The sequence below is a fragment of the Oncorhynchus tshawytscha genome, linkage group LG15, assembly GCF_018296145.1.
Source record: "Oncorhynchus tshawytscha isolate Ot180627B linkage group LG15, Otsh_v2.0, whole genome shotgun sequence".
Lineage (NCBI taxonomy): Eukaryota > Metazoa > Chordata > Actinopteri > Salmoniformes > Salmonidae > Oncorhynchus > Oncorhynchus tshawytscha.
The window spans coordinates 5,491,019-5,510,763 of record NC_056443.1 but is presented as its reverse complement, the minus strand read 5'-3'; the positions used below and the strand labels follow the sequence as shown (position 1 = coordinate 5,510,763).

Below are 19,745 nucleotides of genomic sequence, written 5' to 3'. Positions count from 1 at the left end.
GAGAGGAAGCCAGTTCAGCAAATTGACATGATGCCTGCTGGTTGTTTAAGGATGCTGAGGCTAATTCAATAAAGACAAGAGGCCTTGCCTGCCTGCTCCGTGGTTCTTTGGGGAGAGAGGGATGGAAGTACATAATTCTAAAATGATTGGACAGCTGGGTTGTTGGAGACACACACTGCTGCTCTGTTCAGTCTAAATGTGGCTTTTGCAGTGTGAAGATGGACATTTTTGCTCTGCCCCCAATAATACCTCATGTACTTCCACACCAGGGGAAACCTCATTAGGTATGTCAGACAGCCCTCTCTCTTTCTGTTCTCTAGTAGCATGTCTAGCATGGACTGATTGGGTTTGTGTTTCACAGGGTGGCTGATACTGGGGCACACACTCCCACAGGGACACACATAATAAAGCTATAGAGGGGCTGTTTGGTCTACCTCAAGACAGATCCTTGAGGTTTCAATTTCACAAACACACACTAATTGTATAGGAAGTTAACCTGGGACTATTTACAACAGCTAAATGCATTTAAATGTGTGAGAGAGATGTGTGTGTGTGTGTGTGTCTGCAGGCTGGGGTCAGGGTCTTACAGGGATCACCAGCTGTTCTAGGTCAGGCAAATGTGAGACTCCACAAAAGATCAGGTAACCCTCACACTACGCTGACCCTCACCCCCTACCACTCCCCCCCCAACCCACCTTCCCCCTGGGATTAGAGTCAGTCTCAGGCAGCTGAGAGAAAGAGAGACCAATCTAAAAAGAGAGAGACAAAAGACAGTCAGCTCCAGAATAGCATTTTATTTTACAAATGAAATGCAGGAGGGACAGAACTCACTTCAGGAAGGGGACATATGGGAGAGGGCTGGAAGGCAAGACAAGGCAGACACCCCCGGACACACACACAAGCGGAATCATCTGTGCAGTCAATAAGCACATGCTGTCCTTCGATCATCATCATCGATCATCACTCTAACTAATTGTAATCAACGATAGTAGCATTCCAGGACACTCTGTAATAACTGTCCCAAATCAATGGAGTTGAATCACATTCTAGTGAGCGTTATGGAAACACAGATGCTGAGACAGGGGAGAGAGATTTTTTATATATATTTCTTTTAATGTAACCTTTATTTAACTAGGCAAGTCAGTTAAGAACAAATTCTTACTTACAATGACAGCCTACCGAGGAACAGTGGATTAACTGCCTTGTTCAGGGGCAGAATGACAGATTTGAACCTTGTCAGCTCGGGGATGCTATCCAGCAACCTTTCGGTTACTGGCCCAACGCTCTAACCACTAGGCTACCTGCCGCTCCAGATGCAGTGGTACAATCTCCATGGAAACATTTACAGATGTACACAAGACAGAACCAAAACGTTCTGACACAGCAGACCATTCAGATCAGAGACACATGTAGTAGATAGGGAGTTACAGACACCCGCGGAACAGATTTCATAGTAGGTGCAGTAGGGGTGGCACGAGGTAGTACAACACTCTACCTCAATAATCACCCAGTTATCATCCCCTCATCAGATGAGCACTTGACGAGACCATTGGGGAAATAAGCACTGTGAATGTGTTTGGTTCATTAGTGGATGGGGATGGATTTCATTTCACAGCAATCCACTGCCTGACCATATTCATCTCTCAAATAAAAACATAACATGTTGAAATATTTCAATCTGGTAGGCTAGTCCATTTAACAAGGTCAACTATGTCCACCCTTCTCTCTGAAGTCTCTGTCTGCTCATTGGTTGCTGTAGGTTGAGTGACAGGTGTTTTAGCCAATCTTTGCAGTTATAGGGCCATTCCTAGTGAGGCGGGGAGTGCGTAGAAATGCAGACTCAGAGAGGCAGACCAGAAATAAAACAGTAATAATAAAAATAGCTTTGCCCTGCTCTCTTTGAAATGTACCTCTCCTTCTCCTTTTACAGCGTGGTGTGTGTGTGTGCGCAGTATCATCTGTGTGTGTGTGTGTGTATATATAGAAACATCTTACATTCAGCCCTGGGTCAGTGATTCAGTACCTGAGCATTCTGCCCTGGGCACGTTCAATAGAGCAACCACACACCAGACTCTGCCTGTCAATACAGGAGTCATATAGGGAGTGATGTGGTAAAAATTATTATAATAATTTAGCTAAATCAGGCTTTTTGACTCAGACATCAATATGCTAAACTGTTAGAGCAACGTGAACATACCACGGAAAGGTACTGGTCAATAGTTAGAGAAAATATAATGGATGCTATAACCAAGTCTCTCTGCCTCCAATAGCTACAGGGGATCCTTAGGGTTAAACTGAAGACCTTGTGACGGTGAGGTCAGAGTTTGTCTTGTGGTTCTGGTACCTGAGTAGCACAGGAGAGCGGCCACAGGGGGATTGTGGGTAAAGTATGGACGCATGGGTGGAGGAGTGGAACATAAAGTGGTGTAGTGCTCTTCTTAAAACTCACAAACACAAGTCAGACTTCACATACACACAATGCTTTCTCACTCACCCAATCATGCACACACACACACCGATGAAGACATGCCAGAGACCCATGGAGCCAAGGAAACGGACAGCCGCAATAAATAACCCAGGAGTGGGGTCAGACATAAATACAGGAGCCGGTCTGTCCATAACTATTCTGTTCAAAGCTCCGTAAAGCAGGAGGGTTTAGACTCTAGTCCTTCTCACATGTCTGTCCATCAGGCAGCGAACGCTTCTCTCCCTCATCCTCTTCTCCGCTGTCTCCAAACGTCTGCTCCTCCATGTTGGCGAAGGTATATGAACGTGCTGCCACCTGGGCGGCGAGGGCGGAATTAAAGCTGAGCGCCGCCGAGCCGTGTAGTTCCGTCAGCCTGTCCATCACCGTGATGGTGGGCACCCGGGGCTGCAATAGGTCGGGCCGATTCAGTCCCGCCCCCTCGTCAGGCAGCCCGTCGTATTGGTAGAGCGCCTTGCCCGTCCCGGCTGGGACAGAAGCCCAACCTTCACCCTCCTCCCCCTTTTCCTCCGCCTCACCACAGCAGAACTCTGTAAGTGCTTTTTCCTCTGCCTCTGTGAGGGGGCGCTCGTCCCTGATCCAGTCTTCCTCCTCGTTGTTCAGCCTTTCCGATAGGTGGTTTCCCTCGGCGACACCTGGATTGGCTACGCCCACAAGGGTCAGAGCGTCCAATGGGTCGGAGGGCATCTGATATTCTATAGAAGTTTCCGCGGAAACGATAGGCATCACCGCCGCTAGGAGACAAAAGAAACACATCATTCAATGATCACATGAAATGAGAGAAAGAGAGAGAGAACTGAAGGAGCGGCAGAGGCTGAGAGGTACATTGTAGGTAAGCGGAGCGAGACCTTGGTCGTTGAAGAGCAGCTGTTTCCACTTCCTCCTCTCGCGCTCGGACGCCCGCTGGCCCAGCACGGCTTTGAGCTCTGATAGGACGCGCCGAGACTCCTCCCTCTCCCGCCGCTGGCGCTCTCGTTCCTCGGGAGACAGCATGTCAACCACCGACCCCGCCCACCCGTTCTCATCCTCTGAGTCTGACACGTACGCTTCCAGCTCCTGGCCAATCAGAGGGCAGGAAAGACCCATTACACATAAAGACACTAATGGCACCTAGTTGAGTGTGTGTGTGTGTGTGTGTAGATCCACAGTGAGTGGTGAGGTTCAGTACCTGCTCCTCAGGCACGGGGTCCCTGTCCAGGATGAGGGTGTAGGTTGGGGCAGGTGTGCATGGCACAGGAGAGAGACACTGCTCTGGACCATCAGGAGTTCCTAAAAGAGAAAGGATTGATAGAATGTATTACACACACATACAGGTATGTGTACACACACTCAAATGGAGTGTGTGTACACAACTTGCTCCCTTCTCCCAAAGAGTAGACCTCTAAAAAGTGCTGAAACAGTCTGTGGTGAAACTAGGCCATTGTTCCCTCCCTCCCTTCCCTGCGAGGTCTGGTTCTAATCCTATATTTGAAGGAGCCACTTCCTCACTGACTCTGAATAGTCTCTAGGCTGGGCGGGGGGGAGGAAGTACTGACTAAAAATAACCCTTCCACTGTAACCATGGAAACCTGGGGAAGGGGGGGGGGTGCAGTATTCAGACCCAATATCAGGGCCTGTCAGCTCTCAACTGCACTAACTATCTAAGCCTAATAAAAGGTAGTGTGTGTTCTTCACCTGGGCAGGTGTTAGCTCTCCTCAGCATGCGCTCCACTTGGCCCACGGTGTCCTCCCAGCATCCGGCGCTGGCCTGCATGTGGGGCTGCAGGTGGCCGAGACGCTCCTGGAGGTCCTGGTAGCCCTCCACAGTCACCTCCACCGCCTCCTTCGTCACCATCAGCTTCTCCAGGTCATCCTCCAGGATAATCATCCTAGTGGGGGGAAGAGGAGGTGAGATTAGGGTTTGGGGAGGAGGGGTTAGGGGAGGAGAAGTGAGGAGAGGATGGGGTGAGGGGTAAGGAAAGGGGGCTAAAGGCATCCGGATGCTTTCCAGCCGAAACAGTTCGGACGAGTTCGTGCATATATTATGACTACATTTTGTGACGCTTTAGTTGGTTTTGGACTTCAGCACACAACATCTTTTCTCAAGGCAAGCCGAAGTCGGTATTACGTCCCTTCGTCAGAGATTGTTGACCAATAGGGATTCTTCAATGAAGTTTCTGTTGTCATTCAATGAGAGACAACTTGTTTTCATGGACATTTTTTCATTGAGAAATACTGCACCAAACATCTTAGTTAGATGTAAAATTGTGTGACTAAGATCTCCTCTGCAAAAACGTCAAAATTAATGGCACATTTATTGAGTTATCTTACATTAATTCAGACTATTTTGAGGAAGTGTATACTGGCTACGGCATCCAAAATGGACAAACAATACTATAGCCGTTTTTTTCCCGTTTTTCAAGCAAAGGTTCTTTAAGGGAGTACGCGAGCACTCTCGTTCGTGTCACGCCAGCCGAACTGAAGCATACTGATGCCTTTAGACTGAGGGGTGAGGAGGGTATGGAGTAACAGATGTTAGGGTTAGGAGGGCGAGGGTTGAGTAAGGGGTTAGGTTTGACTCACTCGTTGAGCAGGGCCCTGAGATGCAGCTGCAGGCTGCGTACAGACGTGTGCAGTGTGTTGAGCTCTCTGCATTTCTGCTGAGCGCGCCCCACCCTGTCTGAACCCTGCGTCCGGCGCTGCGTCTCAAAGTACCGGTGGAACTCGTAGCTACGCTGCATGTCGCCCAGGCAACCGGCCAGGGCACCGTGGAGAGGCTGTGTCACCGTGGCAACAGAGCGGTGTATGGGCGGAGGGGTTTCACCTTTAACCCAGTCTTCCCTGGGCTCCTCCAGTCGTCGTGGTGACAGCAGCAGGGCCAATCGGCGGAAACATTCTGAGCTCTGCCCCACCCACAACTGGAACAGCACCTGGAGGATGGCAAGCCCACAGGGACAAACAGAGTAGCTAACACCCTCACTCTGACAATGCCCCTCATTTCACCTATCGACCTGCGTCTAAATGATCTCTTCCTTCTATCCTTCTCAAACTTTATTTGCCACATGCGCCGAATACAACAAGTGTAGACTTTACCGTGAAATGCTTGCTTACAAGCCCCTAACCAACAGTGCAGTTCAAGAAGAAGAAAATATTGACCAAGTAGGCTAAAATAAAAAGTAATAATAAAAACACAATAAGAATAACGAGGCTATATACTGGGGGCACCAGTACCACCATAGTCCCTGTGCCCAAAGAAGCGACCTTTGTGGATCTGTATGCGAATTGGAGTGAGTCTAGGGTGTCCGGGAGGATGCTGTTGATGTGAGCCATGACCAGCCTTTCAAAGCACTTCATGGCTACTGATGTGAGTGCCGCGGGGCGGTAATCATTTAGGCAGGTTACCTTTGCTTCCTTGGGCACAGGGACTATGGTGGTCTGCTTGAAACATGTAGGTACTACAGACTCAGTCAGAGGTTGAAAATGTCAGTGAAGACACTTGACAGTTGGTCCGTGCATGCTTTGAGTACACGTCCGGGTAATCCGTCTGGCCCAGCGGCTTTGTGAATGTTGACCTGTTTAAAAGGTTTTGTTCACATCGGCTACAGAGAGCGTTATCACACAGTTATCCAGAACAGCTGGTGCTCTCATGCATGCTTCAGGGTTGCTTGCCCCGAAGTGAGCATAAAAATACATTTAGCTCGCGTCACTGGGCAGCTTGCGTCTGGGTTTCCCTTCGTAGTCGGTAATAGTTTTCAAGCCCTGACACATCCGACGGGTGTCAGAGCCAGTGTAGTAGGATTCAGTCTTAATCCTGTATTGACGGTTTGCTTGTTTGATGGTTCGTCTGAGGGCATAGCGGGATTTCTTATAAGTGTCCAGATTAGTCTCCCGCTCCTTGAAAGTGGCAGCTCTAGCCTTTAGCTCGATGCGGATATTGCCTGTAATCCATGGTTTCTGGTTGGGGTATGTACGTACGGTCACCGTGGGGACGACGTCGTCGATGCACTTATTGATGCAGCCAATGACTGAGGTGGTGTAGTCCTTAATGCCATTGTCTGTGCTAGCAAAACAGTCCTGTAGTCAGTGTTGCAAACTCCTCAGTAAGGAAAGTTGCTATTGGCTGTCCTAAAAGTAGCTAAATGACGTCATCACCTAATTTGCATAATTAGCCATGTAATTGTGATGGACGCTGTAGGAGAGAGGAATAACGTCATGGGAGAGACAAAAAAAAGTGAGTAAACCCTAAATATGTTTAGAACTACAAATGAGCAAGCTGCAGAGAGTGGCACACACAGCGAATAAGAACCAGATATTTGAGGCCAAACTCTTCCTTCAGCACTTTATGGACCCCATTGTTAATCCCCGTCATAACAGAGGCATTGTCAGTCCCTATCCCCTGGAGTTTCTCTTTTTTAAGACAACACTTTGAGGAAAGCCACAACAGCACGGGCTATTGATTTGGCATCTCCTCCCTCCAACTCAACAAGCCCCAGAAATGTTGATACAATTGTCTGCTTGGTGTCACTTAAGTACCTTACCACAACCCCCAGCTACATAGAAACCCTTACATCTGTGGACTCATCGAGGAGGAGGCTGAAACGCTGGTCACCCACATCTGCGACCAACTTTTTCAGAAAGTATGGTGCTAGAACACCATTAATCATTTCTGTGCACTTTGTCTTGTGCATTTTGAAGTGGGTAGCAGCAGTGGAGTCTGAGAAAGCAGCTCTACATGCTTCTCCAATGTGATCACATGCCAGCATGGAACAGTGTTCAGCGATAGCTAATGCCATTGTGGCCTCAGCCTTTTTTGCAGAGTGAATTTTTTAAACCATAAATGGCAGCTTGTTTTGGGTGGAACTGTAATAAGGCTTTTCCCTTTTGAGTTTGTTTTTGAGTTGTCATGTGTTTTTATACATCACTAAGTTTGGTGTAGAAATCAGCCTTCTAATACAGGCAGTGTGTCCATGTATCATCTTCAATATTCTATTTTATTATTTCACCATTATTTAACCAGGTAGGCAAGTTAAGAACAAGTTCTCATTTACAATTACGACCTGGCCAAGATAAAGCAAATCAGTTTGACACATACAACAACACAGAGTTACACATGGAGTAAAACAAACGTAGAGTCAATAATACAGTAGAAAAATAAGTCTATATACAATGTGAGCAAATGAGCTGAGATAAGGGAGGTAAAGGCAAAAAAAAGGCCATGGTGGCGAAGTAAATAAAATATAGCAAGTAAAACTCTGGAATGGTGGATTTGCAGTGGAAAAATGTGCAAAGTAGAGAGAAATAAACAGCTTCAACCAGCCTTTAAATTCAGGGTTCAATTCCCACTCCTTTCTGTATTTTTGAGTGTACAGTTTAGACTGAGACATGATGAGCTAGCCAGCTAGATGTTTAGCTTATGTCACACAGGCACACACACAGTGGACAAGGTGAGTAAGTGACTGACGCTGTGTGAGTCAAATGCAGTGATTTATTTTAGACAAAAAACATTTTACATTTACATCCCGCCCTGAATGTAAGCCAGGGCGGGATCAGCCAGCAGCGGCTTCCCGCATGCGCGATTCATTTGCAGTCTGGACGCGGAGGGGTGAACATCTCCTGCTCTGACTGCAGCTGGGAGGGCCTGCTAAGCGAGGAATGGGCCGCCTGTGAGTGCTTTGGGAAGGGGGTGAGGCCCACGGCAGCACCCGCTGCTCATTGAGAAGAGTAAGAACGATACGTGCTTTCACGTCAGTCTCCAAAAGTCTCTAATAACACCAGAAAAAGTTGCCAAATTTGTCACTAGTCAATTTTTTGAAAATAGAGGGGTCTGAATACTCGCAAAATATAGCGACAGAGTCGCTTAGTTGGCAACACTGCCTGTAGTGTAGCATCCGCGTCTTCTGACCAGTTCCGTATTAAGCGAGTCACTGGTACTTCCTGCTTTAGTTTTTGCTTGTAAGCAGGAATCAGGAGGAGAGAATTGTGGTCTGATTTGCCAAATGGAGGGCAGGAGAGAGCTTTGTATGCATCTCTGTGTGTGGAGTAAAGGTGGGCTAGGATTTTTTCCCCCCCTGGTTGCACATGTGACATGCTGGTAAAATTTTTGTAAAAAGGATTTAAGTTCGCCTGCATTAAAGTCCCAAGCCACTAGGAGCGCCACTTCTGGGTGAGCATTTTCTTCTTTGCTTATGGCCTTATGGAGTTGGTTGAGTGCGGTCCTAGTGCCAGCTTCGCTTTGTGGTGGTAAATAGACGGATACGAATAATACAGATGAGAACTCTTGGTGTGTGGTCGACAACTGATCATAAGGTACTCTACCTCAGGTGAACAATACCTTGACTTCTTTAATATAAGACATCGCACACCAGCTGTTATTGAAAAAAAGACACACACCCCCACCCTTCGTCTTACCAGGGGTAGCGTCTCTTTTCTGCCAGTGCATGGAAAATCACACCAGCTCTATATGGTCTGTTTCTTCGTTCAGCCTTGTCTCCGTGAAACATAGGATGTTACAGTTTTTAATGTCCCGGTAGGATAATCTTAATAATAGGTCATCAATTTTATTTTCTAACGATTGCACGTTAGCAAGGAGAATGGAAGGCATTGGGAGTTTAATCACTTGCCTCCGGCTTCTCAGAAGGATCCCCGATCTGCGTCCCCTTTTCTTCACGCAAAAAGCGTGGATCTGGGCCTGTTCCAGTGAAAGCAGGATATCCTTCTTGTCGGACTCGCTATCTATATAAAAGCAAGTTCTCTATCCCAAATCTAACCTAATCTCGTCCGTCCGTCCGTCCGTCTTACCTTGAGGGCAGGGAGGCTGTAGTCATCGGTGAGCTCCTGTGCCTCCTCGTCAGTCAGGTGCTCTGTCCCCAGGCCCATCCCCAGCTCCTTCAGGGGCACCGCAGACACGTAGTTGGTCACATTGTCGATCTCAGAGTTCAGGGGGTACGTGGGTACGAGTTAAGGAGCCATCAGCTCACAGATTGACACTCATATATTAAATGACCTGCCAAACTGGTCAAACAGAATATATCCTCTAACACACATTCACTCAAGTGTAACACCAAAAGGGTTACAGATAGAAATCAATATTTAGTGCTTGCATTGTTTAATTCCTGCATAAGTTGAGTCTGGCAATACCCCCCTCTCTGAGTGTGTGTGTGAAGGATATGCTTTGAGCATGTGGCACGTGGCTCGGCGGGAGGCTCTGAAGGCCGAGCGGAGCGCACGATACACCGCCTTCCGCAGGCCAATCAACTGCTGCCCCCGTGGCCCTGCCCCCAGCCCCGCCCTACTAAAGGAGCTGGCCGCACTCACCCTGTCGAGCAGACTTGACAAGTGAAATGTGATACAACTGTGCAGACGTCCCAGAAAGGCAGGTAAGCACACGTAACACGACATGCTAACAACATGCTAATAACTGAGACAACAGGACAGGCTAACAACATACGACACGGTTATGACAAAATGCTATCACAAAACAAACAAAGACGAATACAGTGACAATGCTGTCCTACCGACAATACTACAGAGACTGAACAGTGAAACAGAGAGTAGGGTGGGGAGGAACGGGCTGTGGAACAGGCAGGGAAAGGTAAAAAGTGGGCCCTTCAGGTAATGATAAAGTAAGATAATAATAGGTACTAGCCTAAGTGCTAACCTTATAGTTGGGTAGATAAAAGTGCTAGTGTGTGAAAGTGGACAGTAATGTTAAGGACAGAGTACGTAACTCACAGCAGGGTTAGCATGCACACTTACAACACGAGTAGGAAGATGAGGATGCACACTACCACTATGGATGAAATAGATAGATAGTAGATCAAATGGTCCACTTACAGGGTGAACCCTCGAGAGATGACCTCTGTCTCCTGTAGTAGTCTCAGGGACTTGCGGGCCAGGCTGGTCAGAGCCTTACTGTTCAGCACCATGGTCTGCAGCTCGGAGGCCTGGGCGTGTGCTGCTCTCTGCATCCTCCCCTGTCTCCACAGCCCCGCCCCTCGCAGCCCCACCCAGCCCATGACCGCAGCACACCACGGGATCACAGCCAGAGACCAGGCCCCGGCAGAGAGAGAGGACAGGCCGAGTAACACTGCAGCCAGGCCCACCAGCACTGCTACATCCCTGAGAGAGAAGAGAAAGAGAGAAAAAGAGAGAAAGAAAGAGAAAGAAAACCAAGACAGAAAGAGATGGAATGTTAGTGTCTGCTGTGTGAACATTTAGATATTTATGTGTGTGTGTGACTATGTTAGGATCTGTGTTTGGGGCGTACCACTGCGAAGGAGAGGCGAGGAGACGCGGGCAGGGCAGGGAGTGGTCTCGTCTGGGTGAGCCGGAGGGCGAGGCGCCCAGGGTGAGCAGGCTGGGGTCTAACAGCTCGATGAGCTCCACATCCTCCTGGAGCAACACATCCTGGTCCAGGATACACTGCACCGCGTACTGGCCAAACACACAGTCCTATAGGGAGGGAGAGAGAGAAAGAGGGATTGGACACAGAGAGAACGAATATAAGAACATTTGTCTTTGGGATGAAGTCACTTAAAGTTCTATGGTTAGTCCCATGGTGACCCTTACCAGCTGCTGCTCCAGCCTATGGGCAGAGGCAGCCTGGTGGAACGGGCTCCGCCTCCACAAGGCATCAGCCAATCTCCATAGACGTCCTCCCTGCCAATAACAGAGGATGGGTCAGGTGGGGAAGAGACAGGAGCTAATAAGGGGAACAGAGTAATCAACCAGGCATAATTCTGCAAATGAATAAGTCACACATCCTTCATACGAACAGCAGAAGACACAGCCTACTACATCTGTGAGAGCAAACCGGGGAATGAGCTCTGGCCATCAACTACAAATAATGCTCATAACACACACACACATTCCTAAGAAACATTTTCTTAATTCCAGGGCATATCCCAGGAAACAGGCTCTTTGAAACACCAACAATGAGTGACTGATTGTGTGTGTGTGTGTGTGTGTGAGAACCCCCCCAACACACACAAACACCCTCCATTCCCCCCTAGTTGATAGTCTGCCAGGTTCCAATAGGAGATTCACTGTAAACAAACAAAGTAAACAGAACGATATTCTAATCACTAGCATACAAACAGAGTAATTATGAGCATTCCAACTGAATTGTACAATTTGATATGCTGCCATTAACTAAACAATTCTCCAAAATATCTATATTAGAAATCCTGATCCCCTTCATTTAGCCATAATATAGTGTGAAGAGTGAGTGAATTAAAATGCCTACAGCGAGGCACACAATCTAGTGATGAGAATAGCTTATTTTCCTCACAGTATTTTCTATCCCTTGGGGAAAGTAGCAGTACTATCCCATAAAGTCATTGGTACTATCAGTATCAGACAACATCACCACTAAGGAGGCATATTTCAGGCTGAGTCCCAAATGGCAGCCTATTCCCTATATATAGTGCGCTATTTTTGACCCAGGCCTGTAGGGATTCAGTGTTCCAGCCAGGCTACAGTTGTTCATGAATAAGTTTCCACTCGGTAAAGGTCTAGGATCAGCTCACCCTCTCCCAATCCCAACATTAACCATTAGTGTGGAAAATGCAAAACTGAACCAAGATCAGCATCTACGGGCAATTTCACCCTTACTATTGATCCAGACTGGCTTGGGTGTGTTTTCTACCCTGAATGACTGTTATTGGGAGATTGGGACACAGTGTGTTATTGGCCAGCAGGCTGCAGGGCTATTGATTATGGGTCTGAGTCTGAGCTGCAGGACTGGGTGTTCACGCTACACTAAACAACCAACCACAGCAGGAACAGAACATGGTATCTAAACCACCCCCCAGAGAGAGGGTAGTGTGTTGTGTGTTAGTCGTGAAAGGGGAGGCCCCTGTAGGCGTTTTCAGTCTCTACTACTCACTCATCTCAATCTTATATTCCCCATCCAAACATTAAGGCAGGAGACAGAGAAGGGCCACACAGAAAAACACAGACAGCGGAATGCAAACACAGTGACACAAACAACCAACACATCACTAGTAAGTACAGTTCATTTCCTGGTCCTGCTCTTTAGTATTCCACTGGCGTCACCCAGGGGAACATTCCCGAGTCTTTGTGCTCCCCGTCTGCCGTGTGAGAGGATGGAAAAAAATACTCTGCAAAGACGTGTGTGAGAGAGAGAGAGAGACTGTGACATTTATGTATGTGTTCTAAAGCTTATATCCATATTGCCATAAAACCTCAATGCTTGATCTTCTCTCCATCTCACTCTCTTATGACTCCAGGATTTGAAGGAGGAGACTAGGCAGGTTGGTGGTGAAGTTTTTATTGCAAATAAACTTCAACTGACCTCGTCCTGCCTTCTCTCTCTCTTCAGTTAGCCGTCTCGTCCTGCCTTCTCTCTCTCTTCAGTTAGCTGTCTCGTCCTGCCTTCTCTCTCTCTTCAGTTAGCTGTCTCGTCCTGCCTTCTCTCTCTCTTCAGTTAGCCGTCTCGTCCTGCCTTCTCTCTCTCTTCAGTTAGCTGTCTCGTCCTGCCTTTCTCTCTCTTCAGTTAGCCGTCTCGTCCTGCCTTCTCTCTCTCTTCAGTTAGCTGTCTCGTCCTGCCTTCTCTCTCTCTTCAGTTAGCCGTCTCGTCCTGCCTTCTCTCTCTCTTCAGTTAGCCGTCTCGTCCTGCCTTCTCTCTCTCTTCAGTTAGCCGTCTCGTCCTGCCTTCTCTCTCTCTTCAGTTAGCCGTCTCGTCCTGCCTTCTCTCTCTCTTCAGTTAGCCGTCTCGTCCTGCCTTCTCTCTCTCTTCAGTTAGCCGTCTCGTCCTGCCTTCTCTCTCTCTTCAGTTAGCCGTCTCGTCCTGCCTTCTCTCTCTTCAGTTAGCCGTCTCGTCCTGCCTTCTCTCTCTCTTCAGTTAGCCGTCTCGTCCTGCCTTCTCTCTCTCTTCAGTTAGCCGTCTCGTCCTGCCTTCTCTCTCTTCAGTTAGCTGTCTCGTCCTGCCTTCTCTCTCTTCAGTTAGCCGTCTCGTCCTGCCTTCTCTCTCTTCAGTTAGCTGTCTCGTCCTGCCTTCTCTCTCTCTTCAGTTAGCCGTCTCGTCCTGCCTTCTCTCTCTTCAGTTAGCTGTCTCGTCCTGCCTTCTCTCTCTTCAGTTAGCCGTCTCGTCCTGCCTTCTCTCTCTTCAGTTAGCTGTCTCGTCCTGCCTTCTCTCTCTCTTCAGTTAGCTGTCTCGTCCTGCCTTCTCTCTCTTCAGTTAGCTGTCTCATCCTGCCTTCTCTCTCTTCAGTTAGCTGTCTCATCCTGCCTTCTCTCTCTTCAGTTAGCCGTCTCGTCCTGCCTTGGCTCTCTTCAGTTAGCCCTGTCCTGCTTTCTCTCTCTTCAGTTAGCCGTCTCGTCCTGCTTTCTCTCTCTTCAGTTAGCCGTCTCGTCCTGCCTCTCTCTCTCTCTTTAGTTAGCCGTCTCGTCCTGCCTTGGCTCTCTTCAGTTAGCTGTCTCGTCCTGCCTTCTCTCTCTCTCTTCAGTTAGCTGTCTCGTCCTGCCTTCTCTCTCTTTAGTTAGCCGTCTCGTCCTGCCTTGGCTCTCTTTAGTTAGTCTGTCTGCCTTGGCTCTCCTGCCTCGTCCTGCCTTCTCTCTCTCTCTTCAGTTAGCTGTCTCGTCCTGCCTCCTCTCTCTTCAGTTAGCTGTCTCGTCCTGCCTCCTCTCTCTTCAGTTAGCTGTCTCATCGTGACTTATCTGACATGACACATGCAAAAAGGATAGATATATATATATATATCCATCCATTGGTAGAGTCAGCAGGAAATTGTGGCATAAAGAACCTTGTACTGTCTGGAAATGAAATATACACCAGGCAATCGTCCATGTTAACCCGCGCACACACTGCATCTCTATCTGGGCTACAGGATGTTGGACAAGGAATAACCATATCTTTGCCATTAACCCATAGGAATCCCCATCCAGTTGACTACTTGACTAATTGAAAATGGTGGATGATAGCAATGACCAATAACAATGGGTGTTTAAACGGGTTATATCCATGATGAGTCCTCTATGAGAATAATTCCCATACGCTCCTCCGTATAACAGGCTCTCAGAGAGGAAGCATGACACGGACGGACGGAAAGTTCCCGGAGGAGGCTAATGTGACATCATTTCCTGTCCCACACGGGAAAAAAATAGAGAAACAGGAAAAGGAATGCACTCAGAGTCATGTGACCACGCGCTGGCCAGAACCCTGTCCCCCTACATAGAAATAGGGGTGTGTTCAAGATGTTTCAAACATTGCTTGAGGGCTCTAAAGATATTTAAATGACTGCATACTGTACAGTAGCTGGGTATCATTAGCAAAGCGCTATGATTGTGCATATGTATATTACAGTACATATCACACAAGCCACTCACACCACAGAGGCATACACATGTTCGCACAAGTAAAAACAAGGTCGGACAAATACATGTACACACTAACACGCAACAGCATGACCGTAGAAGACTTTAATGCACTCCAGATATCAGTAATCTAATTCAGCCCCAGTGAATCAGAGAGCGCGAGAGGGAGCGTGAGAGAGAGGGAGCACGAGAGAGAGGGAGCACGAGAGAGAGGGAGCACGAGAGAGGACAGAAAGACTCTTTTCCTTTTACAGAGTTTCCTAAACAGGACTAGGAATTCCCCTCAGCACTAATAGAGAAATTTGACCAAATAGACAGAGCCTATCCCTGGAATAGGGGACAGTAGTGTGTGTGTAGAACAGACAAATACCTTGCTCTGAATCTGTTGCTCTCTTTCCTCCATGATCCCTGTCTTGTCTGTCTGTCTGCCAGCCGTGTATGAGTGTGAATGAGTGAGTGTGTGTGATATGTTTCATTGTTTGGAATCAATAGCAGATGTAATTACTTTCTGTCTGCCTGCATGAATGTACAGGGAGTTGGTCAAGCACACACATACTACCCCAAGGCTATGCGATCATAGTGGGGGTTCCTTATGGTAGCAGTGATGGGTGTGTTTGTGTGTGTGTGTGTGTGTGTGTGGGGGGGGGTCACTCACTGTGGGTTTGGACAGGCTATCCTGGAGGGAGGTCGTCGTCCCCTCTCCTCCTCCACACTCGTCCTCCTGAGGCACTGTGGGACACGCCTCAAAGTCTGTGTGTCCTAGATCCTGCAGGTAGTGGAAGAGTGGAGAGTTCTGGAAAGAGAGAGAGGGGAGAGTGTGTAGAGAGAGCAAGATAAAGAGAGAAAGAAAAAAAAGAGTGTGAAAGGGTAGAATGAGGATGGGAGAGGAGAGAGAGATTTAGACAAACGTCAGCTTTTGTTCCTGCTCTTCCCAATTCGCTGTTACAGATGTCCCAAGATACAGGCAGCTGTTCTTAGAAGTGTCACAACCCAGCCGGCACTGCAAGTGGCAGGAAGACCATCCCTGGTCTGCTGTAGCGTTACGTTCCAATTACCATCTGGACTCACACGCTCATTCTCCACCCTCTCTCCCATTCGCCTTGCCAATCCATGCAGATTTCAGTCACGCTCTTTCACACTTGACTTCCATACATAAACACAGAGACCTTGATGCTGCGGGCACAACAGCCACTCAGATGACAAACTAGAAAAGGAAATCATCTAATTCTCTCTGCTCAAGTCTTGTTCGTCATGGGCAACTAATTGTATAACTGTGTGCAGCTGCTTGTTTTTTATTGATTAGTTATGGTTTTTTGGAAACATGGGATGAGTTAGCTGAGGGCTAAACTTATGCTGAACAAAGATATGCTAATGTTAAAAGCCTAGAAGAGAACAGAACACCCTATGTATGTGAACTACCCATCCCTAAACCTCCCCCTGGCCCTAAGCATCTTGCCTCTTTCAATACCCGTGTCTTACACCTAATCTGCTCCAAAGTCCATTATTTCAATCCAACAATGGAATTAAACACAATAATCTAAAATCCTTGCATAAAAGAGCGTTCATCATGATCAAGTGTTAAAGCTCAGCTTAAAGTGGGACTGACTGGAAGTGTGTGTGTGTGTTTCCAGCAGGGATGAGCAAATCACTGTCCTGCATCACAGCATACCAGGTCAGACTCCCACCTCAATCTCCCTACAATAGAGATGTGCAGCAGCAAAGTGGGCCTTTTGATCTCTACCTCTCCCCTGTTTGCCCCTAGAACAACGTACTGGCACTTGGCACTGGCATTGCCCACAATTAAGAAATAATAACCAATTGTATGCTCCAATTTTACCAAGGCGACACCTGACCCAATTTCCAACCAGCTGCGGACACTCCTCATCCGTAGGATCAGAGAAAACGAAACATCTCCGTGCTTCTACATCTGGATAGCAAGCCATTTGCCTACCCTGATAGATCCACCTATAATACGTTATCATGATTACACACCCCGATCCAGCATGACATGATGGGCTAAAGTTACTCACTTGCATGATCGGACGGTATCGGTGGTGCACATGTTGACACATCAGGCTGTCAGACGTTTCGAACAGCTAACGTTATTCCCTTACTACGTCGCATAAAGCACCACACACTCTCCACGCCAACTATGATGATGAAACAGCACACTGTCCCATGATAAGAAAAGCTACTTAGCAGTCAGGCAGGATTGGCTAGGCTACACGGCCAATTTAGCTCGGATTTATGTCTCAGCTACGCATAACGGGTGTGTAAACGCCAATGGGTAAACGTTTCTCATGGCCATGCTAATAAGCTAGCTAACGTTAGCGAGCAAGCTACTCTGACAGTCTGGTCAACCACGCCAATGTCATCACGCAGAATGAATCAGAAAACCTATACAAACTCGGGCTTGACACACGTTAACGGAACATATGCGCCCGAATAAAAACACAAACCTCAAATACCACATCTTCATCAAACTCCTCAGTCATTGCTCTCCGCCATCGATATCCAACCGTTACGCATTCTGGGATTGTAGTCGTTTATAAACGACAAGAAGTGAACATTTGAAGCAGTTGCTAACCCCTGTTTGCTGCACAAAACAAACTCCTCGGCAAAACAACATTTCCCACAATCCAAATCGCCCAACGCTTCCCGGAGAACCTCGGCGTTCGAGCAGCAGAGACAGGATCCTCCAGTGGTCACGCGGGGAAATGCAACGTCCTCAGCCGGGAGGGAGCAAGGGAAGGAAACAGCGCCGTGGACGAAACTCCAGAAAACTGGAAAAAGGGGGACGAGAGGAAACAGTTTATTCACGTTTCAGTCGGTGATATAAGCGACATTTAGCTTCTTTTTATGTTGTTTACCTGGTGTTCTTTGAGAGTGACTGACAATGGCGCCTGAAAAAGAAAATTCACGAAATTCCGTGCCGTCCCATTGAAAGCAAGTTTACTCATGGAGTAAAGAAAGGAGCAAGTCGGGAGTCATGAGCACAGGTTTGTTTCCTGGATGGCTAAGTAGTTGCATTTTGTCGACAAAGCAGTTTATTTGAGTGAGTTTGCAGTTAAGAGTATTACCAAGCAAATCCAGAAAATAAAAAACATTTACGTTATGTTACTTTTGCAGCAACATAGCTCAGCTTTTCCAGGTTATTACATTGTAATGACTGTTTTTCATAATGATGTTACCTCTCCGAAGGCATAGTGGTGGCAAAAATGAGCAGTTTTCATCCGCTCATGATTTAGGGAGAACAGTCATTCTGGTTAGAATACTCCAACAAGAGTACATGCAACACAATTGATGCATCAGCCAAATGCGAAGAGAGAAGGAGAGCGTGTATGAGAGGGCAGATACATTCAGCTCCTTTGTGTAACATCTCTCCTCCTGTTTTGATGAAGTCAGATGCGCAATTGATTTTTTTTCTAACTTTCAAACGTAGTTATATAACTTAAAGCAGCGATTGTCAACCACTAAACCGATGACTTTTCAATACGTTGAGGCAAAGGGGATTTGGCACTGAAGTTTACAGATTTTTTCCATGAGTAAATTAGCTAGAAGGTCATTCAGGCTTCATGCACATCCGCTCCGTGACTCCGCTTCTCGTGGTGTAGCAGTCGCCCGGCCAGTCAGTAGCCCAGTCGAGCAGAAAACGAGGCCATATCCTTTTGGCCATCTCATTATGGATAGCATATAGGACGCACATATTTCACAACACACACACAGCCATCTTCAAAATCAGTCAGTGCAATGAAATCGCCCAGGTCATACTCGGCGAAAGGTTCGACAACATTTTGAACCAGAGTGAACAAACAGACTAGGACACGGAGGACGCATGCAGCGAGATGACACGGGGTTCTACTTGGGTTAGTGCCATTGAAGCTGAGAACACATTTTCTCCACCGAAAATAAACAAGCCAGACAACTCCGGTCAACGCAATGGTTCTCCCACAATTCACAGAACCTAAGGTCTGAAAAAACGAAAATGTTAATAGCGAAATATCAAGCTAGAAGACTGTTGGGTGATTCCTCACCAAACTAGAACAAAATAAAATGAATAGCACGATTTGGGGGATTTTCACAAAATGTAATCCATATAATTGTTGACATATATTTGACATTTGTATCTTAAAGCATAATTGAGAAAAAATGAATTGAAGTTGGAATATTTGTGACTTTTTGACCTTAGCCGAAATGTATTTTTCCCCCTTATCCTTTAAGACTCCATAATGTTTCATCTGTAGGTGCAATTTAGCAAAAGTTGGTGTCATATGAAGCTTTCTGGCTTGCTCTGTAATATTTGTAGTCTTTTCATTTCAATAACACATTTCTTACATACAGTACCAATCAAAAGTCTGGACACACCTACTCATTCCAGGGTTTTCTTTATTTTTGACTATTTTCTACATTGTTGAATACTAGTGAAGACATCAAAACTATGAAATAACACATATGGAATCATGTAGTAATCAAAAATGTGTTAAACACATTTTTCAAAGTAGCCACCCTTTGCCTTGGTGACAGCTTTACACACGCTTGGCATTCTCTCAACCAGCTTCATGGGGTAGTCACCTGGAATTTATTTAAATTAACAGGTGTGCCTTGTTAAAAGTTCCTTTGTGGAATTTCTTTCCTTAATGTGTTTGAGCCAATCAGTTGTGTTGTGACAAGGTAGGGGTGGTATACAGAAGATATCACAATTTGGCAAAAGACCAAGTCCATATTATGGCAAGAACAGCTCAAGTAAGCAAAGAGAAATGACAGTCCATCTTTACTTTAACACATGAAGGTCAATCCGGAAATTTGGAAAAACTTTGAAAGTTTCTTCAAGTGCAGTTGCAAAAGCCATCAAGCGATATGATTAAACTGGCTCGCATGAGGACTGCCACAGGAAAGAAACACCCAGAGTTACCTCTGCTGCAGAGGATAAGTTCATTAGAGTTAA

The 19,745-nt window shown here is 46.9% G+C and overlaps 2 protein-coding genes across 4 annotated transcripts in view; one reads left to right on the top strand and one right to left on the bottom strand.

Moving 5' to 3' along the window:
- Positions 1–779: 779 nt before the first annotated feature.
- On the bottom strand, positions 780–17,807 carry LOC112214185 (vezatin). 3 transcript variants are annotated; one of them, XM_042297988.1, is made up of 13 exons: positions 17,671–17,807; positions 17,260–17,583; positions 15,456–15,593; positions 11,033–11,122; positions 10,731–10,915; positions 10,298–10,582; positions 9,633–9,791; positions 9,263–9,410; positions 5,048–5,394; positions 4,160–4,353; positions 3,654–3,754; positions 3,334–3,541; positions 780–3,219 (listed from the first exon to the last, which is right to left on the bottom strand). In XM_042297988.1, the coding sequence occupies exons 2-13, from the start codon at positions 17,293–17,295 to the stop codon at positions 2,663–2,665; spliced, it is 2,448 nt and encodes an 815-aa protein (XP_042153922.1). In that variant the 5' UTR covers positions 17,296–17,583; positions 17,671–17,807; the 3' UTR covers positions 780–2,662. The 3 variants fall into 3 exon arrangements, with proteins under 3 accessions (XP_042153922.1, XP_024228535.2, XP_042153923.1); XM_024372767.2 differs by lacking the exons at positions 17,260–17,583; positions 17,671–17,807 and adding an exon at positions 16,831–17,201; XM_042297989.1 differs by lacking the exons at positions 17,260–17,583; positions 17,671–17,807 and adding an exon at positions 16,831–17,201 and having other exon boundaries at positions 9,633–9,779.
- LOC112214184 (FYVE, RhoGEF and PH domain-containing protein 6) overlaps positions 17,665–19,745 on the top strand; it is a 28,232-nt gene continuing 26,151 nt past the window's right edge. The window contains exon 1 of the mRNA XM_042297791.1: positions 17,665–17,799. Coding sequence (XP_042153725.1) covers positions 17,790–17,799 — 10 coding nt within the window. The 5' untranslated portion in view covers positions 17,665–17,789. The remainder of the gene's footprint in view (positions 17,800–19,745) is intronic.